This window comes from Pipra filicauda, unplaced genomic scaffold (assembly GCF_003945595.2).
Source record: "Pipra filicauda isolate LSUMZ 115617 unplaced genomic scaffold, ASM394559v2 scaffold112_size3218982_pilon, whole genome shotgun sequence".
NCBI lineage: Eukaryota > Metazoa > Chordata > Aves > Passeriformes > Pipridae > Pipra > Pipra filicauda.
The window spans coordinates 1,164,938-1,185,921 of NW_024103574.1; the positions used below are offsets into that span (position 1 = coordinate 1,164,938).

The following is a 20,984-nucleotide window of genomic DNA, read 5'->3' on the forward strand; positions in this document are numbered from 1 at the left end:
TCATTCCATAGCTCTTCTCTATACTCACTGCATTTTTTCCAGTATCCATCTTGCAATATGAGTATCAGAACTGGCTCAACCACCATCATAACTTTGCACATACAGGTAAAAATTGTCAGCACTAACAGCTGTGCTCTGTCTATAAGTCAAGGTTTGCACAAACCCTTTCTGCTACAGCAAACTCATCAGCTTACTCAGCTTGTCCTTTTTATACTTTTTCATTGTGTAGGAGAGCCTACATTCCTTATTAGGTATATATTGATAGATTTTATTAAAACGTACATTGTTTGAATGAAATCCAGTTTATAAAAGGTCAAGAATTCCTCTGTATCTTTGCCTGAAGTAATTTTTATATCTATTTTTAACTGCCTTTAAATAGGCCGTAGAGACTGCTATATTGTGGTATGTTTTTTGACACCACAATAATTCTTGATATTTCAGATATAACTGATCAGAAAATGCTGGCAGACACAGTCACTGCCACATCCAAGAGCATTATTCTAGGGCCGTGCTCATTTGCATGTGAGAGCAAAGCTGGCAATCTCAGCTTTCCTGGTTAAGGAATGGAAATGGAAAATGAAAAACAAAAAAAAGGATCTTAGTCCCATGGTTTTCAAATCAATCTCTTCATGTTAGTGCAAGACTCATGAGTCCTGAATGATTGAATTTGACAGTATTCCTAAAGGGCACAATAGCGTGAAGAGATTTGTCTCAACCTGGTGCCAAAGAGAGCAAAATTTTGCCATAGAATCATATTGCTAACAGAAAGAGTAATTAAAAGTTGGAAAGCATGTGTCATTCAGGCTAATGAAAACTGAATGGTACATTTAATAGTCTCTACTGTAATTAAAATTGAATTTTGTATATATGTATATTTGTATATATATTTTTAATACTGCCATTAAATATACTTTTATTTGCTCATTTCCAAGTAGTTTCTGGTCTCTAATTTATGAACAGATGTTCTTGGCATCAAGGGGATGTTAAGGATCTCCTACCTCTGTTTGTGCTGGATACATTCACCAGTTACCTTCCTGGACCTTGCTTATCAGTTTTTCAAGGCTAGAAGACAGTACAAACACACGGAGGCTTCTAGTTTAATTGACCTAGGAAGCGGTTAATAGATGTGCTCTAGTGTCAGCATGGATTCTTTTAGGCCTGTCAGCAGATACAAAAAGTTTGATTCAGCTGCAGATTCTGGCAGCAGTGGATGCAATCACACAGCAACGTTTGGATCCTTTCTTGGCAAGCTCCCAGAGGTGGGCTTTGGTGATGGCTTGTCAGCCATAAGGAATGTTCTGCATGGACCTGTATTGTCATTTGGCTTCTCATCCTTCATATCCAACCTAGAGATAAAGCCACAAGAGAAGACAATGCAGCAGTTAGGCTCACAGAGCATTAGATGTTCTGCTTTGTTTGTCATATTCTGTTGATGCAATTTCTTCTCTTTCCTTCTGAGAAGTTCCTACCGTGGTGCATTGTTAGAACTGGAGCTCAGTGTTGAATGATAAGGTAGAGCCTTCTTTGCCCCAAGAGTGAAGGAGTTTCTGCTAATCCAAGCCAACAGGAAAAAAGGAGTGTCTCCTGCTGTAGCAAAGGCACAGAAGTTGTGCAGAAGCAAATCAGAAGCTGCGTCTTTACCTATTCTACAATAATTCAAAATAAAGCAAAAATAAGCTGGAGATATTTAAGCAAATACTGAGGAAATACAGTGGAAAAGGTACACCTAATCTGTCACTCTCCCATGAAGATGTACATGGAGATAGACATTGATGAAGAAGTGACTTTTGAGAAGACATTCATATGAGGAGAGTCATAGTCAATTTGACTGAACTTCCGCCTTAAACAGAGGAGAGGCAAGAAAGAACAGAATTTGGCCTACATTATTTTGTCATTATCCCTCATTTAATTCATATTTAGTATAATCTGCTTTTAAATACTGTCGCCCTTAACTGAAATTATTGAGCTAGCATACTTAACTTTGCTTAATGTCAAACTGCTGCCCTGGCTTATTAGAGCCCTAAACAGAAAGTGTAAATTAGAACAACTGTTGGGAAAAACCCCGCACACATCAAACCTCACCACTGAAAACCACCAAAGCAGCTCAGCAACTTGATTCTGCACCCTCCTTTTAGACTGTATAATATGAAACGCAAATTAGCAAAAGTGGTGGAACCTGTTTATGCTTTTAACAATTTGTTAGCCTAAGCACAGCTTGTTATAATGTAAAGTCAAATTAGAATGTTGCCTTGGAAACTTTGTCAACCTCAAGTTTGGTTGTTATTTACTAAGGGCTGCAGTTACAGAACCCTACCTGAAGTACGCAATAAACAACAGTGTTTTAGTTCATTTTCTAATAAACAAGAGATCTATGCAACAGCGTGTGCAGGGGAGCTACTCTTTAACAAGAGCAATGTTATTTTACCTTAAAAATTGATCAAAGCGGATAAAAGACAAAAAGTGCTAATTCTTTTATCTGCAGACAGGCAACTGCATTGGTTTTGGTAAAATCCAACTACTTCAAATATCAGCAAAACATTATTCCACTAAATTTCCTACTCCTGCTCATTGCTAGTCAGTGGTTACAGCGGAGACCAGAGCCAAGATGCAAATTCAATTTGTGTTCAGTGCGATCCTTCTTCTTGTGTAATCAGGTAATAAGGCAAAGCTGCAAGCCAAGCTGTTCCCCGTTATTACGGTGTGAGCGAGGCCGCTCCACGGCCTCTGGGCTATTTGACTGAACTCACAGCGGAGCTAATGAGGACGAGATCTTATTGGGGACAGTAATTATTTCGCAATAACCACAAGCAAAAAAGAAAATCTAAGGGCCGAAGACTGTTGCAGGGGGCACGAACACCAGTAAAACACCCCGCCCCGACGGCGCCGGGCCCAGGGGGCGGCACCGGTGACTCGCGCCAGGCCCCGCCCCCGCTTCGAACCCGCCGCGCCACTGTGGGCGGGCCCTTCCCCGGCGCCCGGCCAATCGTTGCACGTCTTTCCCCGCGCGCCGCCGCCATTGGCCGGGGCCGCGGCTTCCGCCGAGGGCCGGGATTGGCGGCGGCGCGCGCGCGGCGAAAGGGCGGCAGCAGCAAAACGCCGGGGCGGCGCGCGCCAGTGTCCGCGTGAGTGTCCGCCACCGCGCGAGCCCCTCCCGCCCCGCGTGAGCCCCTCCCGCCCCGCGCGACCCCCGCCCGCCACCCCCCCGCCCCCACCCCCCCCTCGCGGCCCCGTCCATGGCGGCCCCGGGGCTGGCGCGGCCCCTCCGCGGGGACGGGGCCCGGCACGACCCGCCCTGACGCGGCCTCTCCGCCTGTGGGGGACCCGCTCCGCGCGTCCCCGCCCCTCCGCTGCCGGGCGGTCCCCGCGGAGGCCGTTCCCCTGCGGTGCTGAGCGGCGACCCCGCGGCCGCAGCTGAAGGGCCCGTCCCGTGTTCTCCCCGCTGCGCCCGCCCGTGAGTCCCGCGGCCGGTGGCGAACCCTGGGACAGGCGCTCGGGCCGCGGCCTCGCCGTCAGGGGCTGTCCCGCAAAGCCGGTGACGAGCCCCGGGTGCTCCCCTTGGTCTGGCAGCGGTGACACCACCGGTGCGAACTGAAGTGCTGGAGGCGGGACGGCTGTTGCCTGTCTTGGAACAGACGGATTTACTGTATCAGTATCCGTATTGCGCTCTTTGTGCTGCCGGTGAGGCCCTGCTGTTACAGGTTTGGAACAGGCTCATCTGCCTGCTCAACACTGGCAGAGGGAGTGTCTGTCTCTAAGAGACTAGAAACCTCTCTAATCTCATTCCAGTAGTTTCCAAGTCCCACTCTCCAGCAAAGCTCTGTCAAAAAAGGATGCTGTTGCTTGTCCCTGTTCTGTTACACATGGATGACAGACTAAAGGTAGCTCGAATTCTTTGGGGACAAAATGTATTTCCAGCTCATAGCTGAAAGAGATGAATCCTTTCATTGGAAGTTTTCCAGAATATGTTTCCCCTGTGTAGAAAAGTTCATCCAGAACTTTGAAGGTTTGACAAAGTAACAAGCAAGGAAGATTTTTGAATGGAACTAGGGTGGGGAACTGTCAGAGGTGGTGCTTCCAGGCTCACTTATCACCCATTATTCTGCCCTGGGGCTTCCTGCCACTCTTTCACTCATGAAATAGAATTATTGGGGCTTTTTTGATTGTACGGTATTAACTGTAAATTTACTAATTTGCAGTTTTATGTAGTATTCCCAATATTTGGGAAGAAGCACTTCAAAATAAGCCTATGTTATTTTTCTTGTTATGGTGGGAGGACAACAAATAATTATGCCTTTTGTTGAGATTATCTAGGAGGGAGAGAAATCTCTTGTATTGAGAAGATTTTTTTATAATTTCTTTCAGGTTTTCTGTCTTTCTACAGCTGTTGCAGTGTGCAATGCAGCTATTTCTGTGTGCATCAGTTCCTTGCCTTTCAAAGCAAACTTCAGGGGAAAGACAATGCTTTAATATGAATGAGGAAATGTGAAAGATGAAAGAAAATCATTATCTAAGCTTGTCTTGCAGTCTTTCTTCCCTTCACTCCTCTTCCCTTTTACTAGAGATAGAGTGGGTTTACTGGTTTGGTATTTCTCTGGGATAATGGATGACACTTTGTTGTTTTAGGTAACACAGAGGAACTCCTCAGACTCCCTAAATCTCATCTTAAGGACTGAGTGCAGGGCCAGGAAGTGTCTTACCAGATATGCTTGCTCCCCCAGGTGTCCAGAAGTGGCCCTCGAAGTCTTGGATTTTTTACTTGAGATTTGTTTTGTGATGGAGACGATGTTGAAGTCTCACCGTGATGAACAGCACCCTCATCAGGCTGAAGACTTCCACAGGAAGCTTGAGCAGAACAGCAAGCTTTCAGGTATGCGCTGAAATAGGAATTGTTAACATTATGTTTTGTTGCTGGCATGCTGCTTCATCACTTCAGGAAGTTTCAATATAGATTATAAGCCTGTCTGTAGATGGTCCTGGTGTATAAAGAATTAATGAAATGAAAACATTTGAGATGGCTTTTGATTTTAAGTTTATTCCTGCTTTTTATGTGCTACAATTTGTCACAATTTGCTAAACTTACTATTTATTTATTATAGAATATGTTATTATAAGAGGATACTAGAATTCAAAAAAGCTAGCCCTGGAGAATAAAACTCTGACCAAACAAGTGCACAAACCCAATACTTTGCCTTTTAACCTATAATTGCCGGCCTTATCCTTCAATATCTTTAGATGTGATTATGGGCATAAAAACACTCCTTCTTCTTTGTAGAAGCTGAACTAAGAACATGTGTTCTGATAGTGGTTTTGCTGTTCATTTTTTGGTCTCTTTGTGTATTTACTTGAGTCTGGACTTTATGTACAATGCTTGCTCAGTAATCCCAGATGATCAGCCAGCTTATATATATAATAGCTACTGATTTTTCTAAAATAGATAGCCTGTCAGTCTCCTGCACATCCATGTTCAGAATTACATCGAGTGATGCTGAATAGTGTTTGTCTTGCTTGGCAAATACAGAAATTACTTTAAAATCTGCTCACAGAAAATGTTGGATGTTACTGTTATTATACACTGATGGTACAATGACTGTATGTTCTCTATACCCAACTGGGTATTTGGGCCCTGAGAAGAGACTAGGTGATGTTTTTACTGCTGTCTATCAACAAGGACAGTCACTGACTTTTTCTAGCACTTCTCAGGATCTTTCACACAGGCAGCTCTGTTGACTTGCTAAACGCTTCCAGTGCCTTGGGTAGGCACTGCAGCCTGTCACCTCGCTGGAAGTGCTCTGACAGCACTGAACTCTGTTCAGGGTGGAATCTGAATTCAATGTCAGACAAAATGGAGTATTTGGCAGATTCTACAGAAGTTTTTGAGGGAGCTTTCCATGATTCTTAGTATATACCTTAGGGCTGTTAGATTAGTGGCACAGAACAACCCAAAAACTGTCATTAATTCATTATTTATTTTTAGAATGAAACATGTACACTTATTTTTCTATTTGATTGACTTTTCAAATGCCAGTTTGTGCTTAGTTCTATATAATAACATATTCCTTACCCCTGCTTCAGAGAAATTAGTCACAGCCTCTACATACTTGATAGCTTCAAAAGAAGTGAATTCTTATGCAGGGTATAGAAAACACTTAAAAGTACAAGAATTTGTAAACTGAATAGAAGACTATGTGATTTTTTTAAAATAATACAGTATAACATCCTTGTCGTGCCATCTAGTGATTGCAGCACAAAGTGCAGGAACTTAAATGCAGGCCAAACATGGGGTTTGATGTTTACTATTTTAAGAAAGTGTGAAAGATTGCATTATTGATCTTAAAAGTATATAAAAAATAATTCCTCTTCTGCATTTTTGATATGCATCTGATGGATATGCACCTGTGCTTACAGAAACAACTATTACAGTTTTGTCCTGTGTGAAATTGATATTGCAAATCTCATGTAAACATTTGGCAATGAGCTGTAGATGTTGTACTAATCAGAAGGCTTTTACCCTCTCAGGATCTCCTAGGTATCAGATGAGTAAAAAATAATTTTTTAAATGCTGCAGCTTATAAGGGAGTGGGATGAATAACAATATCAAGTATGCAGATGGTAATGTCAGCAGGGATAAGATACCTTTGTGCTGTTTTATCCTCTGTATATGTGAATTCATAGTCCTGTGAACTGAAGTGTAATTTGTGATCTCAAATATACATCAGATATTGAATCAAGTAATAAAGTTCCTAACTTATTTTCCCTGTTCTTCCCACCACAGGAATAAAAAAAGATATTGAAAAACTTTATGAAGCGGTGCCACAGCTTGTAAATGTGTTCAAAATTAAGGAAAAAATTGGAGAAGGTAAATGTTTCATTTTAGCTTGCTTAGACTTAGATTTCTTTTGGCATTTCTAATTTAAAAAGTATAATCCTAAGATCCCAATATATGCAGTTTAATCCAAATTCCTTTTTGACTTACTACTTGGTCTCTGTAGGAATTCTAATAGCTGAGCGCATAGGTGTGTTAATTAGGAACATTTTCAAGCTATTTTCTTGAAAATCTGGTATATTAAAGCCTTTTAAAACAACACTGCAATTTTGACAATTAAAAATTTTTGAGGTAGATTCAAGTAAATAAGTCTTAACATTCCGTTCTTTTTCTCCTTTACGTGAGAAGTCTATTTATTTTACTCTTGGGAGCAAACAATGCTTTTCAAAAATACCACTTGCAGTTTGGCAGCATTATGAGAAAACAAGCTTCAACTTAGGATTCCACTCTGGAGTCACTTTCATTTTAGCCGTTCTCACCACCAAAAATAATGTCTTAAGTCAGCTTGGTAACTCTTGTTGCTGTAATCAATTATATTGAAGGCATGGGTCTCTAGATTTTTATTTTTTTTAATGAGTGCAAAAAGTATTTCAGAGTTTTTGCTGGCCTTTTTATGTATGTGTTTACTCAGACTCTTGACCTAGCATGATGCAGACACAATACTTAAAATGTAATTAAAAGTAATTTGTATTCTTTATTCATATGGAAGAACACTTCAACTTGTGTATTCAGATATCTCAGTTCTGAATTAACCTCCTAAGAGGTATATTAGGATATCCTTAAAATTAAATGGATGGGTAAGTTTATTGTGAAGCCTGAAAAATCCCTTTCTCAGATGAATCTGTCACATTCTTTGTGCTAATGCTCTGGGAAAACAAACAATAGGAGTCACACATCATGTGAGAAGCCTTACTTTATAGATAAGGTACAGAATTAAGAAAAAATGTAGCAATTTCAGAAGTGCTTTGAATAGCAAAGGCAGTGCCTTCCACATTAGCATTATATAGTCCTCTTACATTGTAGAGAGAGGAGTTGGATGTCAGATGAAAGTAAGCTACCTGAACAAGAAAGCAAATCAAAGATAGGAAATTTACATTCAAAGAGCTCTGTGTCCCAGGCAAGTTAGACAGTGTTATATTTGCATTTTTACTGACATAAAAAACTTGTATACAAGATCACGGAATTCAGTAGTAGAAAAAAGGAACTGGATTTTTCTCTTTTAGAATCTGCTTTTGATGTAGTATCAAGTACACTGCAGGATTGTGAACAGTTACATCACTTCTGTAAAAAGCTGCATTGACCTAATTAAAAATGTTAAAGACAGTGTTTTTCTTCCTTGTTTACAGGTACTTTTAGTTCTGTTTACTTGGCCACAGCACAACTACAAACTGGATTAGAGGAAAAAATGGCTCTGAAACACTTGATTCCAACCAGCCACCCTCTGCGAATTGCTGCTGAACTTCAGTGCCTCACAGTAGCAGGGTACATAAACAAAAAAATTATGATTGTCATGACTAAACTGCTGAACATTGTCTCACTGCTCTGTATTTATTTATTTTAAATTTTGGCACTTCTCTTGCTTTTTTTTTAACCACAGACATGAAAATTCTTTTTATCGAGAGCAAATAACAAATGGAGTGTCTTACCTGTAACGGATGCCCTTTTCTGCTAATCTCAGTTTGCAGAGGATGCTCTGTTTTCCATCTGAGAAATTCCATGATGTATCTCTGTGATAACAAAAATTCCAGTTCTGAAATGCTTTGAAAAAAAGAATCTCTTCATTAGAAAATGTGGTTTTAAGAATGAATACTTGTTGCCAGAGTGCGCTGAATAACACCTTCTTAAAGTAGTTGGATCGTGAAGGTTAGGTCCTATACTTAATTACAGCGGTAACTACAAACCACGGCCCCACAAATAATCTGTGCTGCCCTCATTGCAAATTGCAGAACTCAAATGGAACATAGCAATGAGCAGCAACAGCACAGCTACTGATTGCTGATAAGACTGCTGTCAAGATATAAGTTACGATTATAAAAGAAAGCCTGACTGAATTTTTTAAGAAATAAAGAAAAATAAATGTTCATCTTCTGGTCTTTATTCGGTAACATTACTTTTCTTCTAGGGGACAAGATAATGTTATGGGAGTTAAATATTGCTTTAGGAAAAATGATCATGTGGTTATTGTTATGCCATACCTGGAACACGAATCCTTCTTGGTGAGTCTATTTTAATGTGTAGTAAAACATTTAATTAAGGGCAGTTGCGTAATTATTCTATGATTCTATGAATACAGTATCCAAATAATCTTTCAGGACATTCTGAATTCTCTTTCCTTCGAAGAAGTGAGGGAATACATGTTTAATCTGTTCAAAGCGTTGAGGCGCATTCATCACTTTGGTATTGTTCACCGTGACGTCAAGCCCAGTAACTTCCTCTACAACAGGCAGCTAAAAAAGTAAGTCTGGCCATACTGTGATCTCATTTGGGGATGTGTGCCTTGGCAGAACAGAGTCCATTAGGCTTTTAGGCGTCTTTCCTTCCAGCTGCATAACACGTGCTTAAGTAATAAAGCTAAAAAAGGTGGGTTTTTTTAATTTGTAATACTTTTCTTTCAGTGTGAAGGGATTTAAGGAGGGAAGAATTTTTTTTTTTAACTTAAGATAATATCTTCAAACTACTACAGAACTAATGTAGTCTTACCTGTTTGAAGACTCAAATTTCAGTAGTATTTACCAGAAGTCTGTCAAAAATTTCAGCATTGTTAGTCTTGTCTGTCTTCACTTCTACATTTGTCCTCTGCCCGTCGGAATCCTGCAAGAGTGAAGTTACTTGTACTTGACTGTTGGTTGAAGGTTTGGAGCTGTAGGATTAAAACCCCAGAAATCAGTTGCTGGGAATATTTTTTTAACACCATTGAAGATAGTATGCACTTGAGAAGATTTTGGGACAAGAAACAATGAAGCAAGAGTGATATAGGGTAAAAAACATTGAGGGGATAGGTTAAGATGGAACACAGGAGGTGAAGGAAGAAAGCGGGACTGTGATGCTGGCAGTAGTACAGATAAGCAACATATTGAACAAAATGTGAAAGAAAGATAAGTAAGCAAGTAACAAATAGTAAATTGAAATGATGGATAGATACTTTGTGACTCCTGATTCTAAATTTGTGTATTTCAGGTATGCCTTGGTAGATTTTGGCTTGGCACAAGGAACCCCTGATACGAAAATTGAACTTCTGAAAACTGCCCCCTCTGAAGACCAGCAGGAAAGTTGCTTGCAAAATAATCCCATTGTAGCCTTGGGAAATGGGGCTTCTGTCAGTGACACAGCACCTAAACAGATAGCTCAACAGTCAGCCTCAAAAGCAGCTGACGGAAAGTCCAGCTCACTTTCAAAAGCACAGATTAAACAAGGAAGAGGAGGAAAGGTTCTCAGTCTCTTTCATTAATATTGTTGTATATATTTAATGTGTTCCTTCATCCAACAGGGGGAGATGCAATACTTGCACAGAAGCCATGTGTGCACATCTTGCAGGGCCCCAGAGGGATGCACAGAGGCTACTCCTGTGTAACTGTATTGGCTTCATCATTATCTGTTTAATATAATACAGTGCCAAAGGCTGTATGAAACCCTAGCACGGGTTACTATTTAGACAGCCTTAAATCCTTTTTTAAGAGACATGTACAGTGAAACTCCTCCCCAAGCCAATAATTATTCACCTGTATTTAGTTATTGCATAACAAATGCAGTACAGACTACACTCAGATTGTCTTGGGGCACTTCTGAGGTGTGATTCGTTTTGTAAGCGTGTATGCTGTTCTGTCTAGACCATGTTTTCTTCATCCACAGTAAACTGATGCCTGAAAATGACTTACATGCAGCTGTTCATGTTTTATGTCACTTCACACTTTTTTTTTTTTGAACTGTCAGTATCCAGCTGACTGTGTGTTAGATCGGATCCTTATTGTCCTTTTTGTTGGTATTGCAGGAGGACTCTGTGCACCATTCTGTCCAGCGCTCTGTCTTTGGAGAGAGGAATTTCAATGTCTACAGTTCCACATACCAGGAGAACTCAAGTACAAAAGTAAAAGTATGACTCATCAGTAGGATCAATCTGTTACATATTTGGAAAATTATAGAACTGGTGGTTCTTTAAGACTGGACACCTCTCCAGGATAATGTGGAACTAAAAGTTTTTGAGCAGATTATTAAGTGTGCCTTTGCTCAAAGGCTTAAGGATTTTTTCATTTCTGTTTCAGTCCCTTTTGAAACTCTTGAACAAGTAGTTATGTAGCTGTCTCCCTAGCTGATCTTGTTTGGATGCTAAATTAATCTTTTTTCCTGTACCTGTATCTGTGTAACTGATCACAGAATCATAGAATATGCTGAGCTGGAAAGGACCTATCAGGATCATTGAGTCCAACTCCTTGTCCTGCACAGGACACCCTGAGAACACACCACGTGTCTTGAGAGCATTGTCCAAACACTTCTTGAACTCAGACAGGCTTGATGCCATGACCACTTCCCTGGGGAGCCTGTTCCAGTGCTCAACCTCCCTCTACTTATCTTGTGCCACTTTTTTTTCTTTTGCATATGAAGCTGAGGATAAAACTTTTAACTATTTTTTTGTCATTTGTCTAATATGACAAGGGGGAAACCCAACTAAATTAGAGGGTTTTGTCAACAGTGAGTATTTTATTGTAGAATTAGGGTTAGTACCTGAGTGTTGCTGTGGCTTTTCATATTCTTTACTTCTTATTCTCATATTGAGCCAAAAAAATTCTTGAAACATTATACTAACTTGAAAAATACTTGGTTTGCAGCTTCAGAATATCTAATATATATATTGGGTTTTAGTAAACACTGAAAAATGTCTTCTGAGGGGAAGGGGAGGAAATCAGAATATTTAGAAAGCTCCAGTGTCTGCTTTATAGATGTTGTGATACTGTTAAAAAAGATTTCGTGTCTTCTGTCCTAAAATTGCAGCTTCTTGCTCACGAGCATTGGTTCAGTCTTAATATTTTAAATATGTCACTTTCTCTAAAATATCTACATTGCAGCTCATAAAACAAGCAAAGGTGATAGATGTTTCATCTAGGAAGTTAGTAACAAAGAAGAAGATTATTTTTACCAAAACTGTGAGCAATGGGGCAGCCAGGAAAGCTGCCGGTCCCTTAAACCTGCCCTGTGACTGTTACGCAACGGACAGAGTTTGCAGTGTTTGCCTTTCAAGGTAATTTGCTTTGATAATGTTGTAAAATTTGTAAAATTGTCCACTCTGATGTCAAACAAAGTCAGAAACTTAGATTTACTAGACAGTTCATTTAGTAGGTGAAAGATAGGATTTGGTCTCTTAAACTCTTAAAACTGAGTACTCTTTTTAAACAAGAGTAGTTCATGGAATTTGTGGGATAATTGGTTCACTGCTATCTGCAGCAACTAAGATCCTCTGTTAATGATTTTTTGTTGTATTTAATTATTCACCTACATGTGTTGTAGAAAATTGCTTGAGTTAATTACAACACTTAGAAAAGACAATACATCAATCTGTCATTAGTAGTTATCTTATAGGCCTAAATCATACCAACAGTTGGGATTCTAGAAATGGTGAAATGTAGAATAAAAAGCAAACATGACTGTTTTATATTAATTAAAAAAAACTAATAGAATCACAGAATGGTTTGAGTTGGAAGGGACTTTAAAGATCATCCAGTTCCAAGCCCTTGCCATGGGCAGGGACACTTTTCACTAGACCAGGCTGCTCAAAGCCCAGTCCAGTCTGGCCTTGAACACTTCTAGGCAGGGGCATCCACAGCTTTTCTGGGCAACCTGTGCCAGTGTCTCCTGTTAGAGAATCTTAGTAGCTCAGTTCAACTCTGTCCCTCTGCAGTTAGTTTTGATTATGATATACTATTGCCTTTTATCCCCACATTATTTTTTAAATAATGATAATTTCGCAGCTTTTAGTTAATGACAAGTAATATCTTGTCAACACTCAGAAAGAGCTAACCTTAGTTTGCTCTGGACTAATACAAAGCCAGAGCATATACATTCAAGAATCTCTTGCATTTTTTGCCTTTGGTGAATTAGTTTCAACTTCAAAGTGTCCTATGAAAACTAGACTTTAACAAACATTATGCTACTCTTGGATGAAACTGGAAAAGGTCATTGTGAATTAAGTATGCAGTAAGTATTTCTCTGGTACTCTTATGCTAGATAATACAATAAAAATATAATAGATAATATAATAAGGCTATGGCCTTATGCAACATAATGTCATGCTAGATAAGATGCTTCAAAGTTCTATAAAACTTGAATAAAGTAGGGTTAGGCTGTTTACACATCTTACATAAATATATTCTAAAAATAATATTGTTATTAGAACTTATTTATCAACATTTATATTCTGAATATATTTGCTTCTTATTACAAGGCCTCAACAAGTTGCTCCCAGGGCAGGAACACCTGGATTCAGAGCACCAGAAGTGTTAACGAAGTGCCCCACTCAGACCACAGGTACTGCACAACGAACCAAAACAAATGCCTTTTCTCACCTTTTGATCCTTCTAATTTATGCATATGTTGTTGTCTTTTTTTTTATTGGAGGATTTTTTAACATGTGAAATTAATTTTTTCATCCCTTCTAACCCTTATCAAGCATTTCCTGATTTTATTTAAAAGTTTATTATTTGGAGGAAGAACAAGTCATGAATATTTTTCTTGAATATATCTTTATTCATTTGAGGGTTAGGGCCACACGCAGGAGTGGAATATAATATATTAAAAAAAAAAAGCCATAATTTTTATCAAGTTTTTTGGCTTATTTATTCAAGAAAGATCTTGAATAAATCTTGGGGAAAGGACATACTGTGGACTTTTCTAGACAGATTGTCACATACTTTACTGTCATAGCAGGCATAATTAATGGTAGAATTGCAAATGGGTTCTAGAAAGCATCATTTATTGATTTTTATCAGAATTTTTTCTTTTCACTACTGCTTTAAATAGCTAGTCTGTAAAAATAGCATAATCTTACTAAAATTTTAATTTCTCAGTGTTAAAGTCTAGTTAACAAGATTCAGTAGCTTGGGTAAATATCAGGACACAGCAGAGGGATGGTTAATGCATTAGGTGTTGCAAGCAACATGGAAGAGGTTGTGCCTACCTAAGGGTGAAGAGCCAATACAAGCAAAGTTACCCATTACACATTTGGTGTATGACTAGGAGTTTTGACTCATGAAAAAATACAAATGTCCTCAAAAGCTGGATTTAAAATAACAGGGTTTAGCCACTTTTTTTCTGAACACTTTTTGAGAAAGTTGACAATTTTCAGTAGTTAAAGTGTGTATACACACTCAAAATAGACTTAACAATACATTTGATCAGTTTATGCCTAGATAGTTTACTGTTATTTGAAACAATGTCTGTGCTGTGGGTATGACTGGGATTTCAGAGATATGGCAGCTTGTTTGGAGTTCTTGTGCCTGTGCTGTAACAGCCAGCTTTATAGGCTACAAGCCATCCAGAAATCTAGGACAAGTTTAGACAATCCCTGAATCTGTCTAGACAGAATTTAGGCAGAAAAAAGACATACTTGGGAAATCTTGGACACATGCTGGTGTTAAACATGCTTTCAGATGGTTTTCTGTTCTCTAGGGTAATGGAGAGCAGGATTACAGAAAATAGGGGTAAATCTGGAAACTCTGGCGTGTGGCACTGACATCCCTGAAAGGTCTGAGTGGTGCTGAGCTCCTGTAGTATGTCAACAAAGGCCTTAATTAGATCTGGGTAGACCAGTACTAATATTTATGATATTATGTTTTATTTGAACTAACAAATATTCTTGTCCGCTTCCATCTGGAACTGCTGGAGTCACCTCCTTGTATTCCTGCCAATCTTATGTCTAGTTTTGGTCTCTGTGCTGAGACCAACTTACCAGGTGGATCCAGCTGACTCTATCCAGAGCTACCACCGCGCATCGGACCCAGGTTCACAGTGCAGGGAACACAACCTAAACTCTCAAGCTGATGCTACACAGGTCCATTACCCTTTCACTTGGTTTGTCCTGCTCCCCTTTCCTCACTAGTTAGATAACACTAGACAAAAGCATAGGAAAGAACCATGATTTTGATGTCATTCTACAGGATCTTGGAGTCTGTCAATGATCACAGGTCTACCGGAATTGTAGGGCCAGGATTTACTAGCCATTCAGATGTATAATGCCTATTAATTTCAGCAAGAGTTACATAATTAAACCTTTTCAAAGGTCTTGACCTTGATTGCTCCAGCTTACTCAAACACATCCTCAGGGTGATGCACAAACCCTCAAACAGATCTTTTCAGCAGTGATAGAGTAATATTAAAACTTTTTTACAGGAACTATGCAGAAGGTAGAAAACTTTTCTACTGTGAATTGTGCCAAATGATTAACGTGGATTTTTATTTTTTAATTAAAGATGTAAAATCTGGCTTTGCAACTAAGTCAACCTAACACTTTTTAAAAAAATCAAAGTCCTGTGCTGAGTATTTCTAATTAAAACATCCAAATTAATTACTGCCTATTTTGCTACTTATTTTTTTGAAGAGGAGCAGGATGACTATGTCTTTATTTCCCAACTGTTAATTTTTCTCTTCAAAGTTTGAGAATCCTTCAAACTCTCTCCTTCACTAAACCTCACCATCTCTCAAAATGTGCACCTTAGTGAGCCAAAGAAATTATGGCAGACAGGTATTCTTGTAACTAAAGTTTCCATCAGGCTTTGGCATCTATCCCCAGAGTACTCTCTGTACTCTTCATAACAGAGTGAAAGTGATAAGTTCTACCTATTAGATTTAAACTGCCTATATTGTCAAATGATTTCATATTAGAGAGCAGCAAAGTTCATAGTAAGATAAATTTCTTAGTGCTGCCTACAGCCTCATTCCCCAAAAAATTCAGATTCTCATTCATTTGTGAATTGTTTGTTATTTATGACCTTTATATAAGATTTTCTTTGTATGAAGTAAAGTTCAAGAAGTATCAAAACTAGGCATTTCATTTGACCCATCTCATCTCCCTGGGTAAAACAACTTTATATATTGTTTTGGTACATTTTAAGTTTATCAAGAAAAACACACTCTCTGCATGAAAGTAGGAAATTATTCTTCATTCTAATTATAGTAATTTCCACTTTTTGCTAAAGTAATTATCTATGTGACTAAAGTCAAAAAGTACTTCAGAACTTCTCAGATCATAATTTCTTTTAAAAGAAGGTTGTGATTTTGTTTGTGATGAAATTGTGAGTTTAGTTATTACTAAATTTGCTTTCCTTTGCAGCAATTGACATGTGGTCTGCAGGAATCATATTCCTTTCTCTGCTCAGTGGACGGTATCCATTTTTTAAAGCAAGTGATGATTTAACTGCTTTGGCACAAATCATGACAGTCCGTGGATCCAGAGAAACCATTCAGGCTGCTAGAACTTTTGGTATGCAAACCTTAATTATGGGGAAAAGGGGAAAAATGTTATTTAATGCTGTGACTTACAATCTGATTTTTTTTTTGTTTGTGTATATAAATATATTTTTAGGTTTTAGAGTCATTTTGGAAGTAAATGACACTTTTTGCGTGTAAAAACTAAAAGTACTAGTCTATATTTACAGACTTCTAAGATGTTTTTGTACTTTCTGCCTTTTACAATGTGTATATGGGGTGCTTCATGCCACAGTTTTTCCAACCTGTCTACTGCCTTTCACTAAGTCAGGGCTACTTGAGGTGAAATATGCCAACTAAATGTTTTCTACTGGCATTTGGTTAGAATTCTTGAGACAGTGTTTCTATTCCTGCAAAATTTGTCCTGGAGGCTTAAGTCAATATGACTTAATATTTAGATGATGTAAACCTTGCTTTCCCCCCACGCCCCAAGAAGAACTAGTAACAACAAAAAACCAAAACCCAACAGCTGGCCTGTTTAAAAAACAGAAAATCACCTCCGCAGAACACACAACAAACCAAAATAACCATTCCCCTAATTGCTTGCAGGCCAAATGCTGCAGCACTTGCTACCTCTATGTGTAACTAACAGCATCAGTGTTCATTCTCCAGACAAAGGTGTAAAAATCAGGTGTACGGGGTGGCTGACAACCTGTCACTACATAACTTCATATAAGCCAAACTGCTTTGTTCTGAGCAGAACTGAGGCTGTGACCCTTCTGAGTTGCTGGGACTATTGCTGTAACGGCGTGGCTGGTATGGAGACGGGGGAGGGGGTTGGTTTTGGTTCTTTGATAGGTTTGAGGTGTTTTTCTTTCATTCTGGTTACACTTCGAGACATGAAATTTCTCTGAAACAAACTTGAAAGTTACAGCTGCATAGAAAGTATGATAAAACGTGGGCTTACCTGTACAATTTTTTCCTCCAGGTAAATCAGTTGTGTGTACCCAGGTTGTCCCAACTCAAAACCTGCGAACCCTCTGTGAAAAGCTGAGAGGAACAAACAGTGGCTGTAAGAGATCTCAGGGAGAAGTGCCCAATGGGTCTGAAAACGACTCAGCTTTGCCATTTGCAGTAGACAAACCCTGTGCTCCTGAGGCACTTGGGAAACAAATTCAACAACAAAAAAGCTTTCATGAAGGTGATGGTGCTTTGGAAATTAAGGCAACTGACATGAAAGGATGGGATCAGGTTCCTGATGAAGCATATGACCTACTTGATAAGCTACTAGACTTAAACCCTGCAACAAGAGTAACTGCAAAGGAGGCTTTGTTGCATCCTTTTTTTAAAGACATAAGACTCTGAGAAGATCCTGTATTCTGTTATTCCTTTCATGTGTTTTATGTGGAAATGAGATACTGAGGCAGTTTTACCTTGTTGCCCTCAACATTTACACTCACTGAAATAACATCACACTGTGCTCTGAACTACTGAAATTTTGTCTTGTACAGTTAGACTGCAAATGTCAGTTTAAGAAATATGTGCAGATGTAAAAGTTACATAAACATCACTAACATGGTCTTATCCTAAGACACTTACGAGGGGTTACTGCTGTGCATACCTGTTCTCTGAAAAAGTTACCTTTGATCAAAAACAACAAAGAAAAAGGGTTTCATAAGCTCTATGCTTAATTCTCGAGATATTCCCTTAAAATTTACAAATTTGCCTTAAGGTATGACTGAAATAAGAAAGTACTTGAGAGACTTTTTTCCATACTTGCATATTTCTGTTTTGTTCCTGTTTAGTACATGGGGGACTGAAAATGGAACAAAGCGTGTTCGTTTTATTCAGACTATTTTCAGAGAACAGTATTACTTTGAAAGTGTTGCTAGAGGAGAGGCCAGGTGCTGGAGGTTATATCATCAAAAGAAAAGCATAACTTTTAAAACTACATTTTTTTTTGTGTCTGGCCTTTCCTACTTAGGCAGTAATAATAAATGCATAGTACTCATTTTGCATAGCCCATATTCCTTAGTGCCACGGGTAACTGTCAGTATTCAATAGGTGCTGCCTTCAGAATGTCTTGTGTGACAGGCATAGGTTTGATTTCTGTTATGGAAACTGATTTTTTAAAAAATATCTGTTCAATAACTGATTTGGTTTTATAACTTCAGAAGCTTGTCTAGAGATGCTGTACAAAAATTAGCCAGGTAAGGTTTTCTGCTATGCTTCTGTTTGGGGAAGATCATGCACACTAGTTTCCTGCATGAATTCCTCAGTCTAGAAGACACTTTTCAGATAGCTCTAGTGTGTATGACTTATAGTGGGAGTATCTTAATTATCAAGGAAGTCTTACCACAGACTTAGGAGCTGCCTATTGTCTGGTCCTAAGTAGGAAAATCCACCATAATAACCCTGTACATTCAGTGTGTGAAGTAAGCTACGTTATGTTCAGCAGACGTTTTTCTAAACCCCTTGATAATTCTGGGGACTGAAATGTAATACAGTGTTTTTCCATGTACATTTCTTGAAATGCTAATGGAGTTGTTGCTATAGGAGGTTACACGCCATTCTGAGAAAAGATTGCTGCTTTGATACCTGTTGCGTAACTAGTGTGAACTGGTGGTTACAACAGTGCAAAGGTCCTGACCAGGGCTGGGGCTGAAGAGACACTATTTCAATATATTCAAAATCTTGAGCACATAGAAAGTGATGGTAATATTGCTCTGTTCCTGGCATCAGCTGTTAGGGAAAAATATTTGCAGATGTCAGAATACTGATTGCAGAAAATCTTGAAACCCATAAGACCCTGGGGCCCAGGTCTTAGTAATTTTTGCTGTTTATATAATTTCAACACAGCACGTCACTGAGAAATTATTTATCTAAAGGAACTGTGGCCAAATTTGGCAAGCAGTGCTGTCTGCCAGTGTCTGCAGATGTATTGTTTCCTCCTACGTTCACTCGTGCTGTCTGTGGTCTTATGAGAGCACTAGCTGACAGCAAGCGAAAATATGTCAACTATCTGTTGTGAACTTTCTAAGCAACTCCAGCTCTTTAGGCTTTCCTGCTAACAGCCTTAAGTAGCTCCTTGCAACAGGCACTACAACAATTAACCACTGCATAAATTTAATAGCCAAAAAGGCAAAAGCATTACTAATGATATTTTTACCAAAACATTAAAGGTAAATAAAATTTGTAAGGAACAGTTCTAAGCTCAGTGTATTCCATAATGAGCTGGAAGAACACATTGGTATTACTTCTTCCAAATAGCTATTTAAAACATGGAGAATTTTTTTTCCAGGGGAGGGATAAAGGAAAAGTGTGTTTGAACAAGCGTATGCTTATGAAGTACTTTTTCTAGCACTTTACAAAAGAAGAAAGCCAGAAGTAGAATGTTAAATACAATGGGCTCTCACCAGAGGAAAAAAGGAAAAAGAGGAAAAAATGAAGGAAAACAGCAAGAAAACACTAAAACACTGGAGGTGAGCAGTGGTTGCCACTGAGTTTTCTGCTTCTCTCACCTGTAGTTCTGAGAATCTCATAATCTTGTAGGTAAAAGCAAAGTACTTAAGATTCCTTTAAAGTTCAGTTGCATGATTTGAGATGTTTCTAAACTGTGAATCTCCTACCAGGAGAGCTACAATTAGAAAAAGATCTGCACAGAAATTACGTTGCTCCAGTAAATGTACAGGAGTTGTGAGGCCACAGCTGGGTTACTGTTGAGTTTTGGACACCATGCTATGACAAGGATATTAACAAATTGGACAGAAACCAAAAACGGCAGCAAAAATCAGCATGGACTTGGAAAGATGAGGAGAAACTGATACCTAGAATCCTGAGAACAGAGTGCTGGGAGCAAATATAAATACATCTGTGTATTTAGCATAGGGGAAGCTAGCTTATTCTCAACACTAAGCTAGATTCGGTGAGGAAATTGAGGCATTTGTGAGTTTGTTATTTTCATCCTACTTGAAAAGGATAGTAAATACATATTTAGAACAAGAGCATAATAGAACAACAGCATTTTAAAGGAAATTAATACTTAATGGCTTAATGAATTCCTATTCTATAATGAAACAATGCAGCTCAAGTGTACACTTACAGCAAGGACAGTTCTCTGAGACATTACTGAACAATGTTCTTACTGCACTATAGTTGTAAATGGCTTTTTGGTTGGGTTGGAGTTTTTTTATGTTTGTTTTTTTAGAGCACATAGTAAATTATTCTACTAAGGTAGCCACAGCATGTTCACTTCAAATTTCTCTTATATGTTTTCCAGAAAACAGAACATGTCCCAGGCCAGTGACAGTACATATATGGTTCATACCCCTCTCTGCTGCTGTGTTGCTTGCTGGCCAGTTCAAGGGGTAGTAAATATTTAAATTGGCAGCCTGCACACAGTGGGTGGAAATTGGATAGTCCCTTTGATCATATGCTTACAAAGGCCAGCATATAGAGTTTTGTTACCCCGGTAACCAAAAATTTCTAGTACTGCTGAAGTGAGGGTCCAGTAAATCAGATATTTTGCATCAGGAAGGTACAGCATAACCCAGATAACCAAGGGTTTTTAAATTTGCCTCTTATATGGTTAAATCTGCCTCTCCCTGACTCAACCCTTTTTACTTTCATGTCTATTGACTCTGCAAGAATATTATCCCTATACAATGCTTTATTGTATCATGTTAAAAACTAACCACTATAAGCATTCCTGAGTATCCCCAGAGTATTGTTTATTCCATTTATGGAAAGA

General features: G+C 38.8%; 1 protein-coding gene and 1 long non-coding RNA gene across 8 annotated transcripts; one reads left to right on the forward strand and one right to left on the reverse strand.

The window, feature by feature from the left end:
• Positions 1 to 1,096: 1,096 nt before the first annotated feature.
• Positions 1,097 to 2,940, reverse strand: LOC113983794. The gene is made up of 3 exons (XR_005564206.1): positions 2,426 to 2,940; positions 1,470 to 1,584; positions 1,097 to 1,346 (listed from the first exon to the last, which is right to left on the reverse strand). It is a non-coding gene; the product is annotated as an uncharacterized LOC113983794 (long non-coding RNA).
• Positions 2,941 to 3,071: 131 nt separating this feature from the next.
• CDC7 (cell division cycle 7) lies at positions 3,072 to 18,407 on the forward strand. 7 transcript variants are annotated; one of them, XM_027713224.2, is made up of 12 exons: positions 3,072 to 3,122; positions 4,719 to 4,867; positions 6,773 to 6,856; positions 8,170 to 8,305; positions 8,946 to 9,039; positions 9,136 to 9,278; positions 10,001 to 10,250; positions 10,812 to 10,913; positions 11,884 to 12,056; positions 13,257 to 13,339; positions 16,140 to 16,289; positions 17,223 to 18,407. In XM_027713224.2, exons 2-12 carry the CDS (start codon positions 4,774 to 4,776, stop codon positions 17,597 to 17,599), a joined length of 1,686 nt encoding a protein of 561 aa, XP_027569025.1. In that variant the 5' UTR covers positions 3,072 to 3,122; positions 4,719 to 4,773; the 3' UTR covers positions 17,600 to 18,407. The 7 variants fall into 7 exon arrangements, with proteins under 7 accessions (XP_027569025.1, XP_027569034.1, XP_027569053.1 ...); XM_027713233.2 differs by lacking the exon at positions 3,072 to 3,122 and adding an exon at positions 3,259 to 3,581; XM_027713252.2 differs by lacking the exon at positions 3,072 to 3,122 and adding an exon at positions 3,259 to 3,451.
• The last annotated feature ends 2,577 nt before the right edge of the window (positions 18,408 to 20,984 follow it).

Coding starts and splice junctions, on each gene's coding strand:
- CDC7 (XM_027713224.2), top strand. CDS start 4,774: ATGGAGACGATGTTGAAGTCTCACCGTGATGAACAGCACCCTCATCAG. Junction 6,857..8,169: donor TAAGGAAAAAATTGGAGAAG/GTAAATGTTTCA, acceptor CCTTGTTTACAG/GTACTTTTAGTTCTGTTTAC. Junction 10,914..11,883: donor ACTCAAGTACAAAAGTAAAA/GTATGACTCATC, acceptor TCTACATTGCAG/CTCATAAAACAAGCAAAGGT.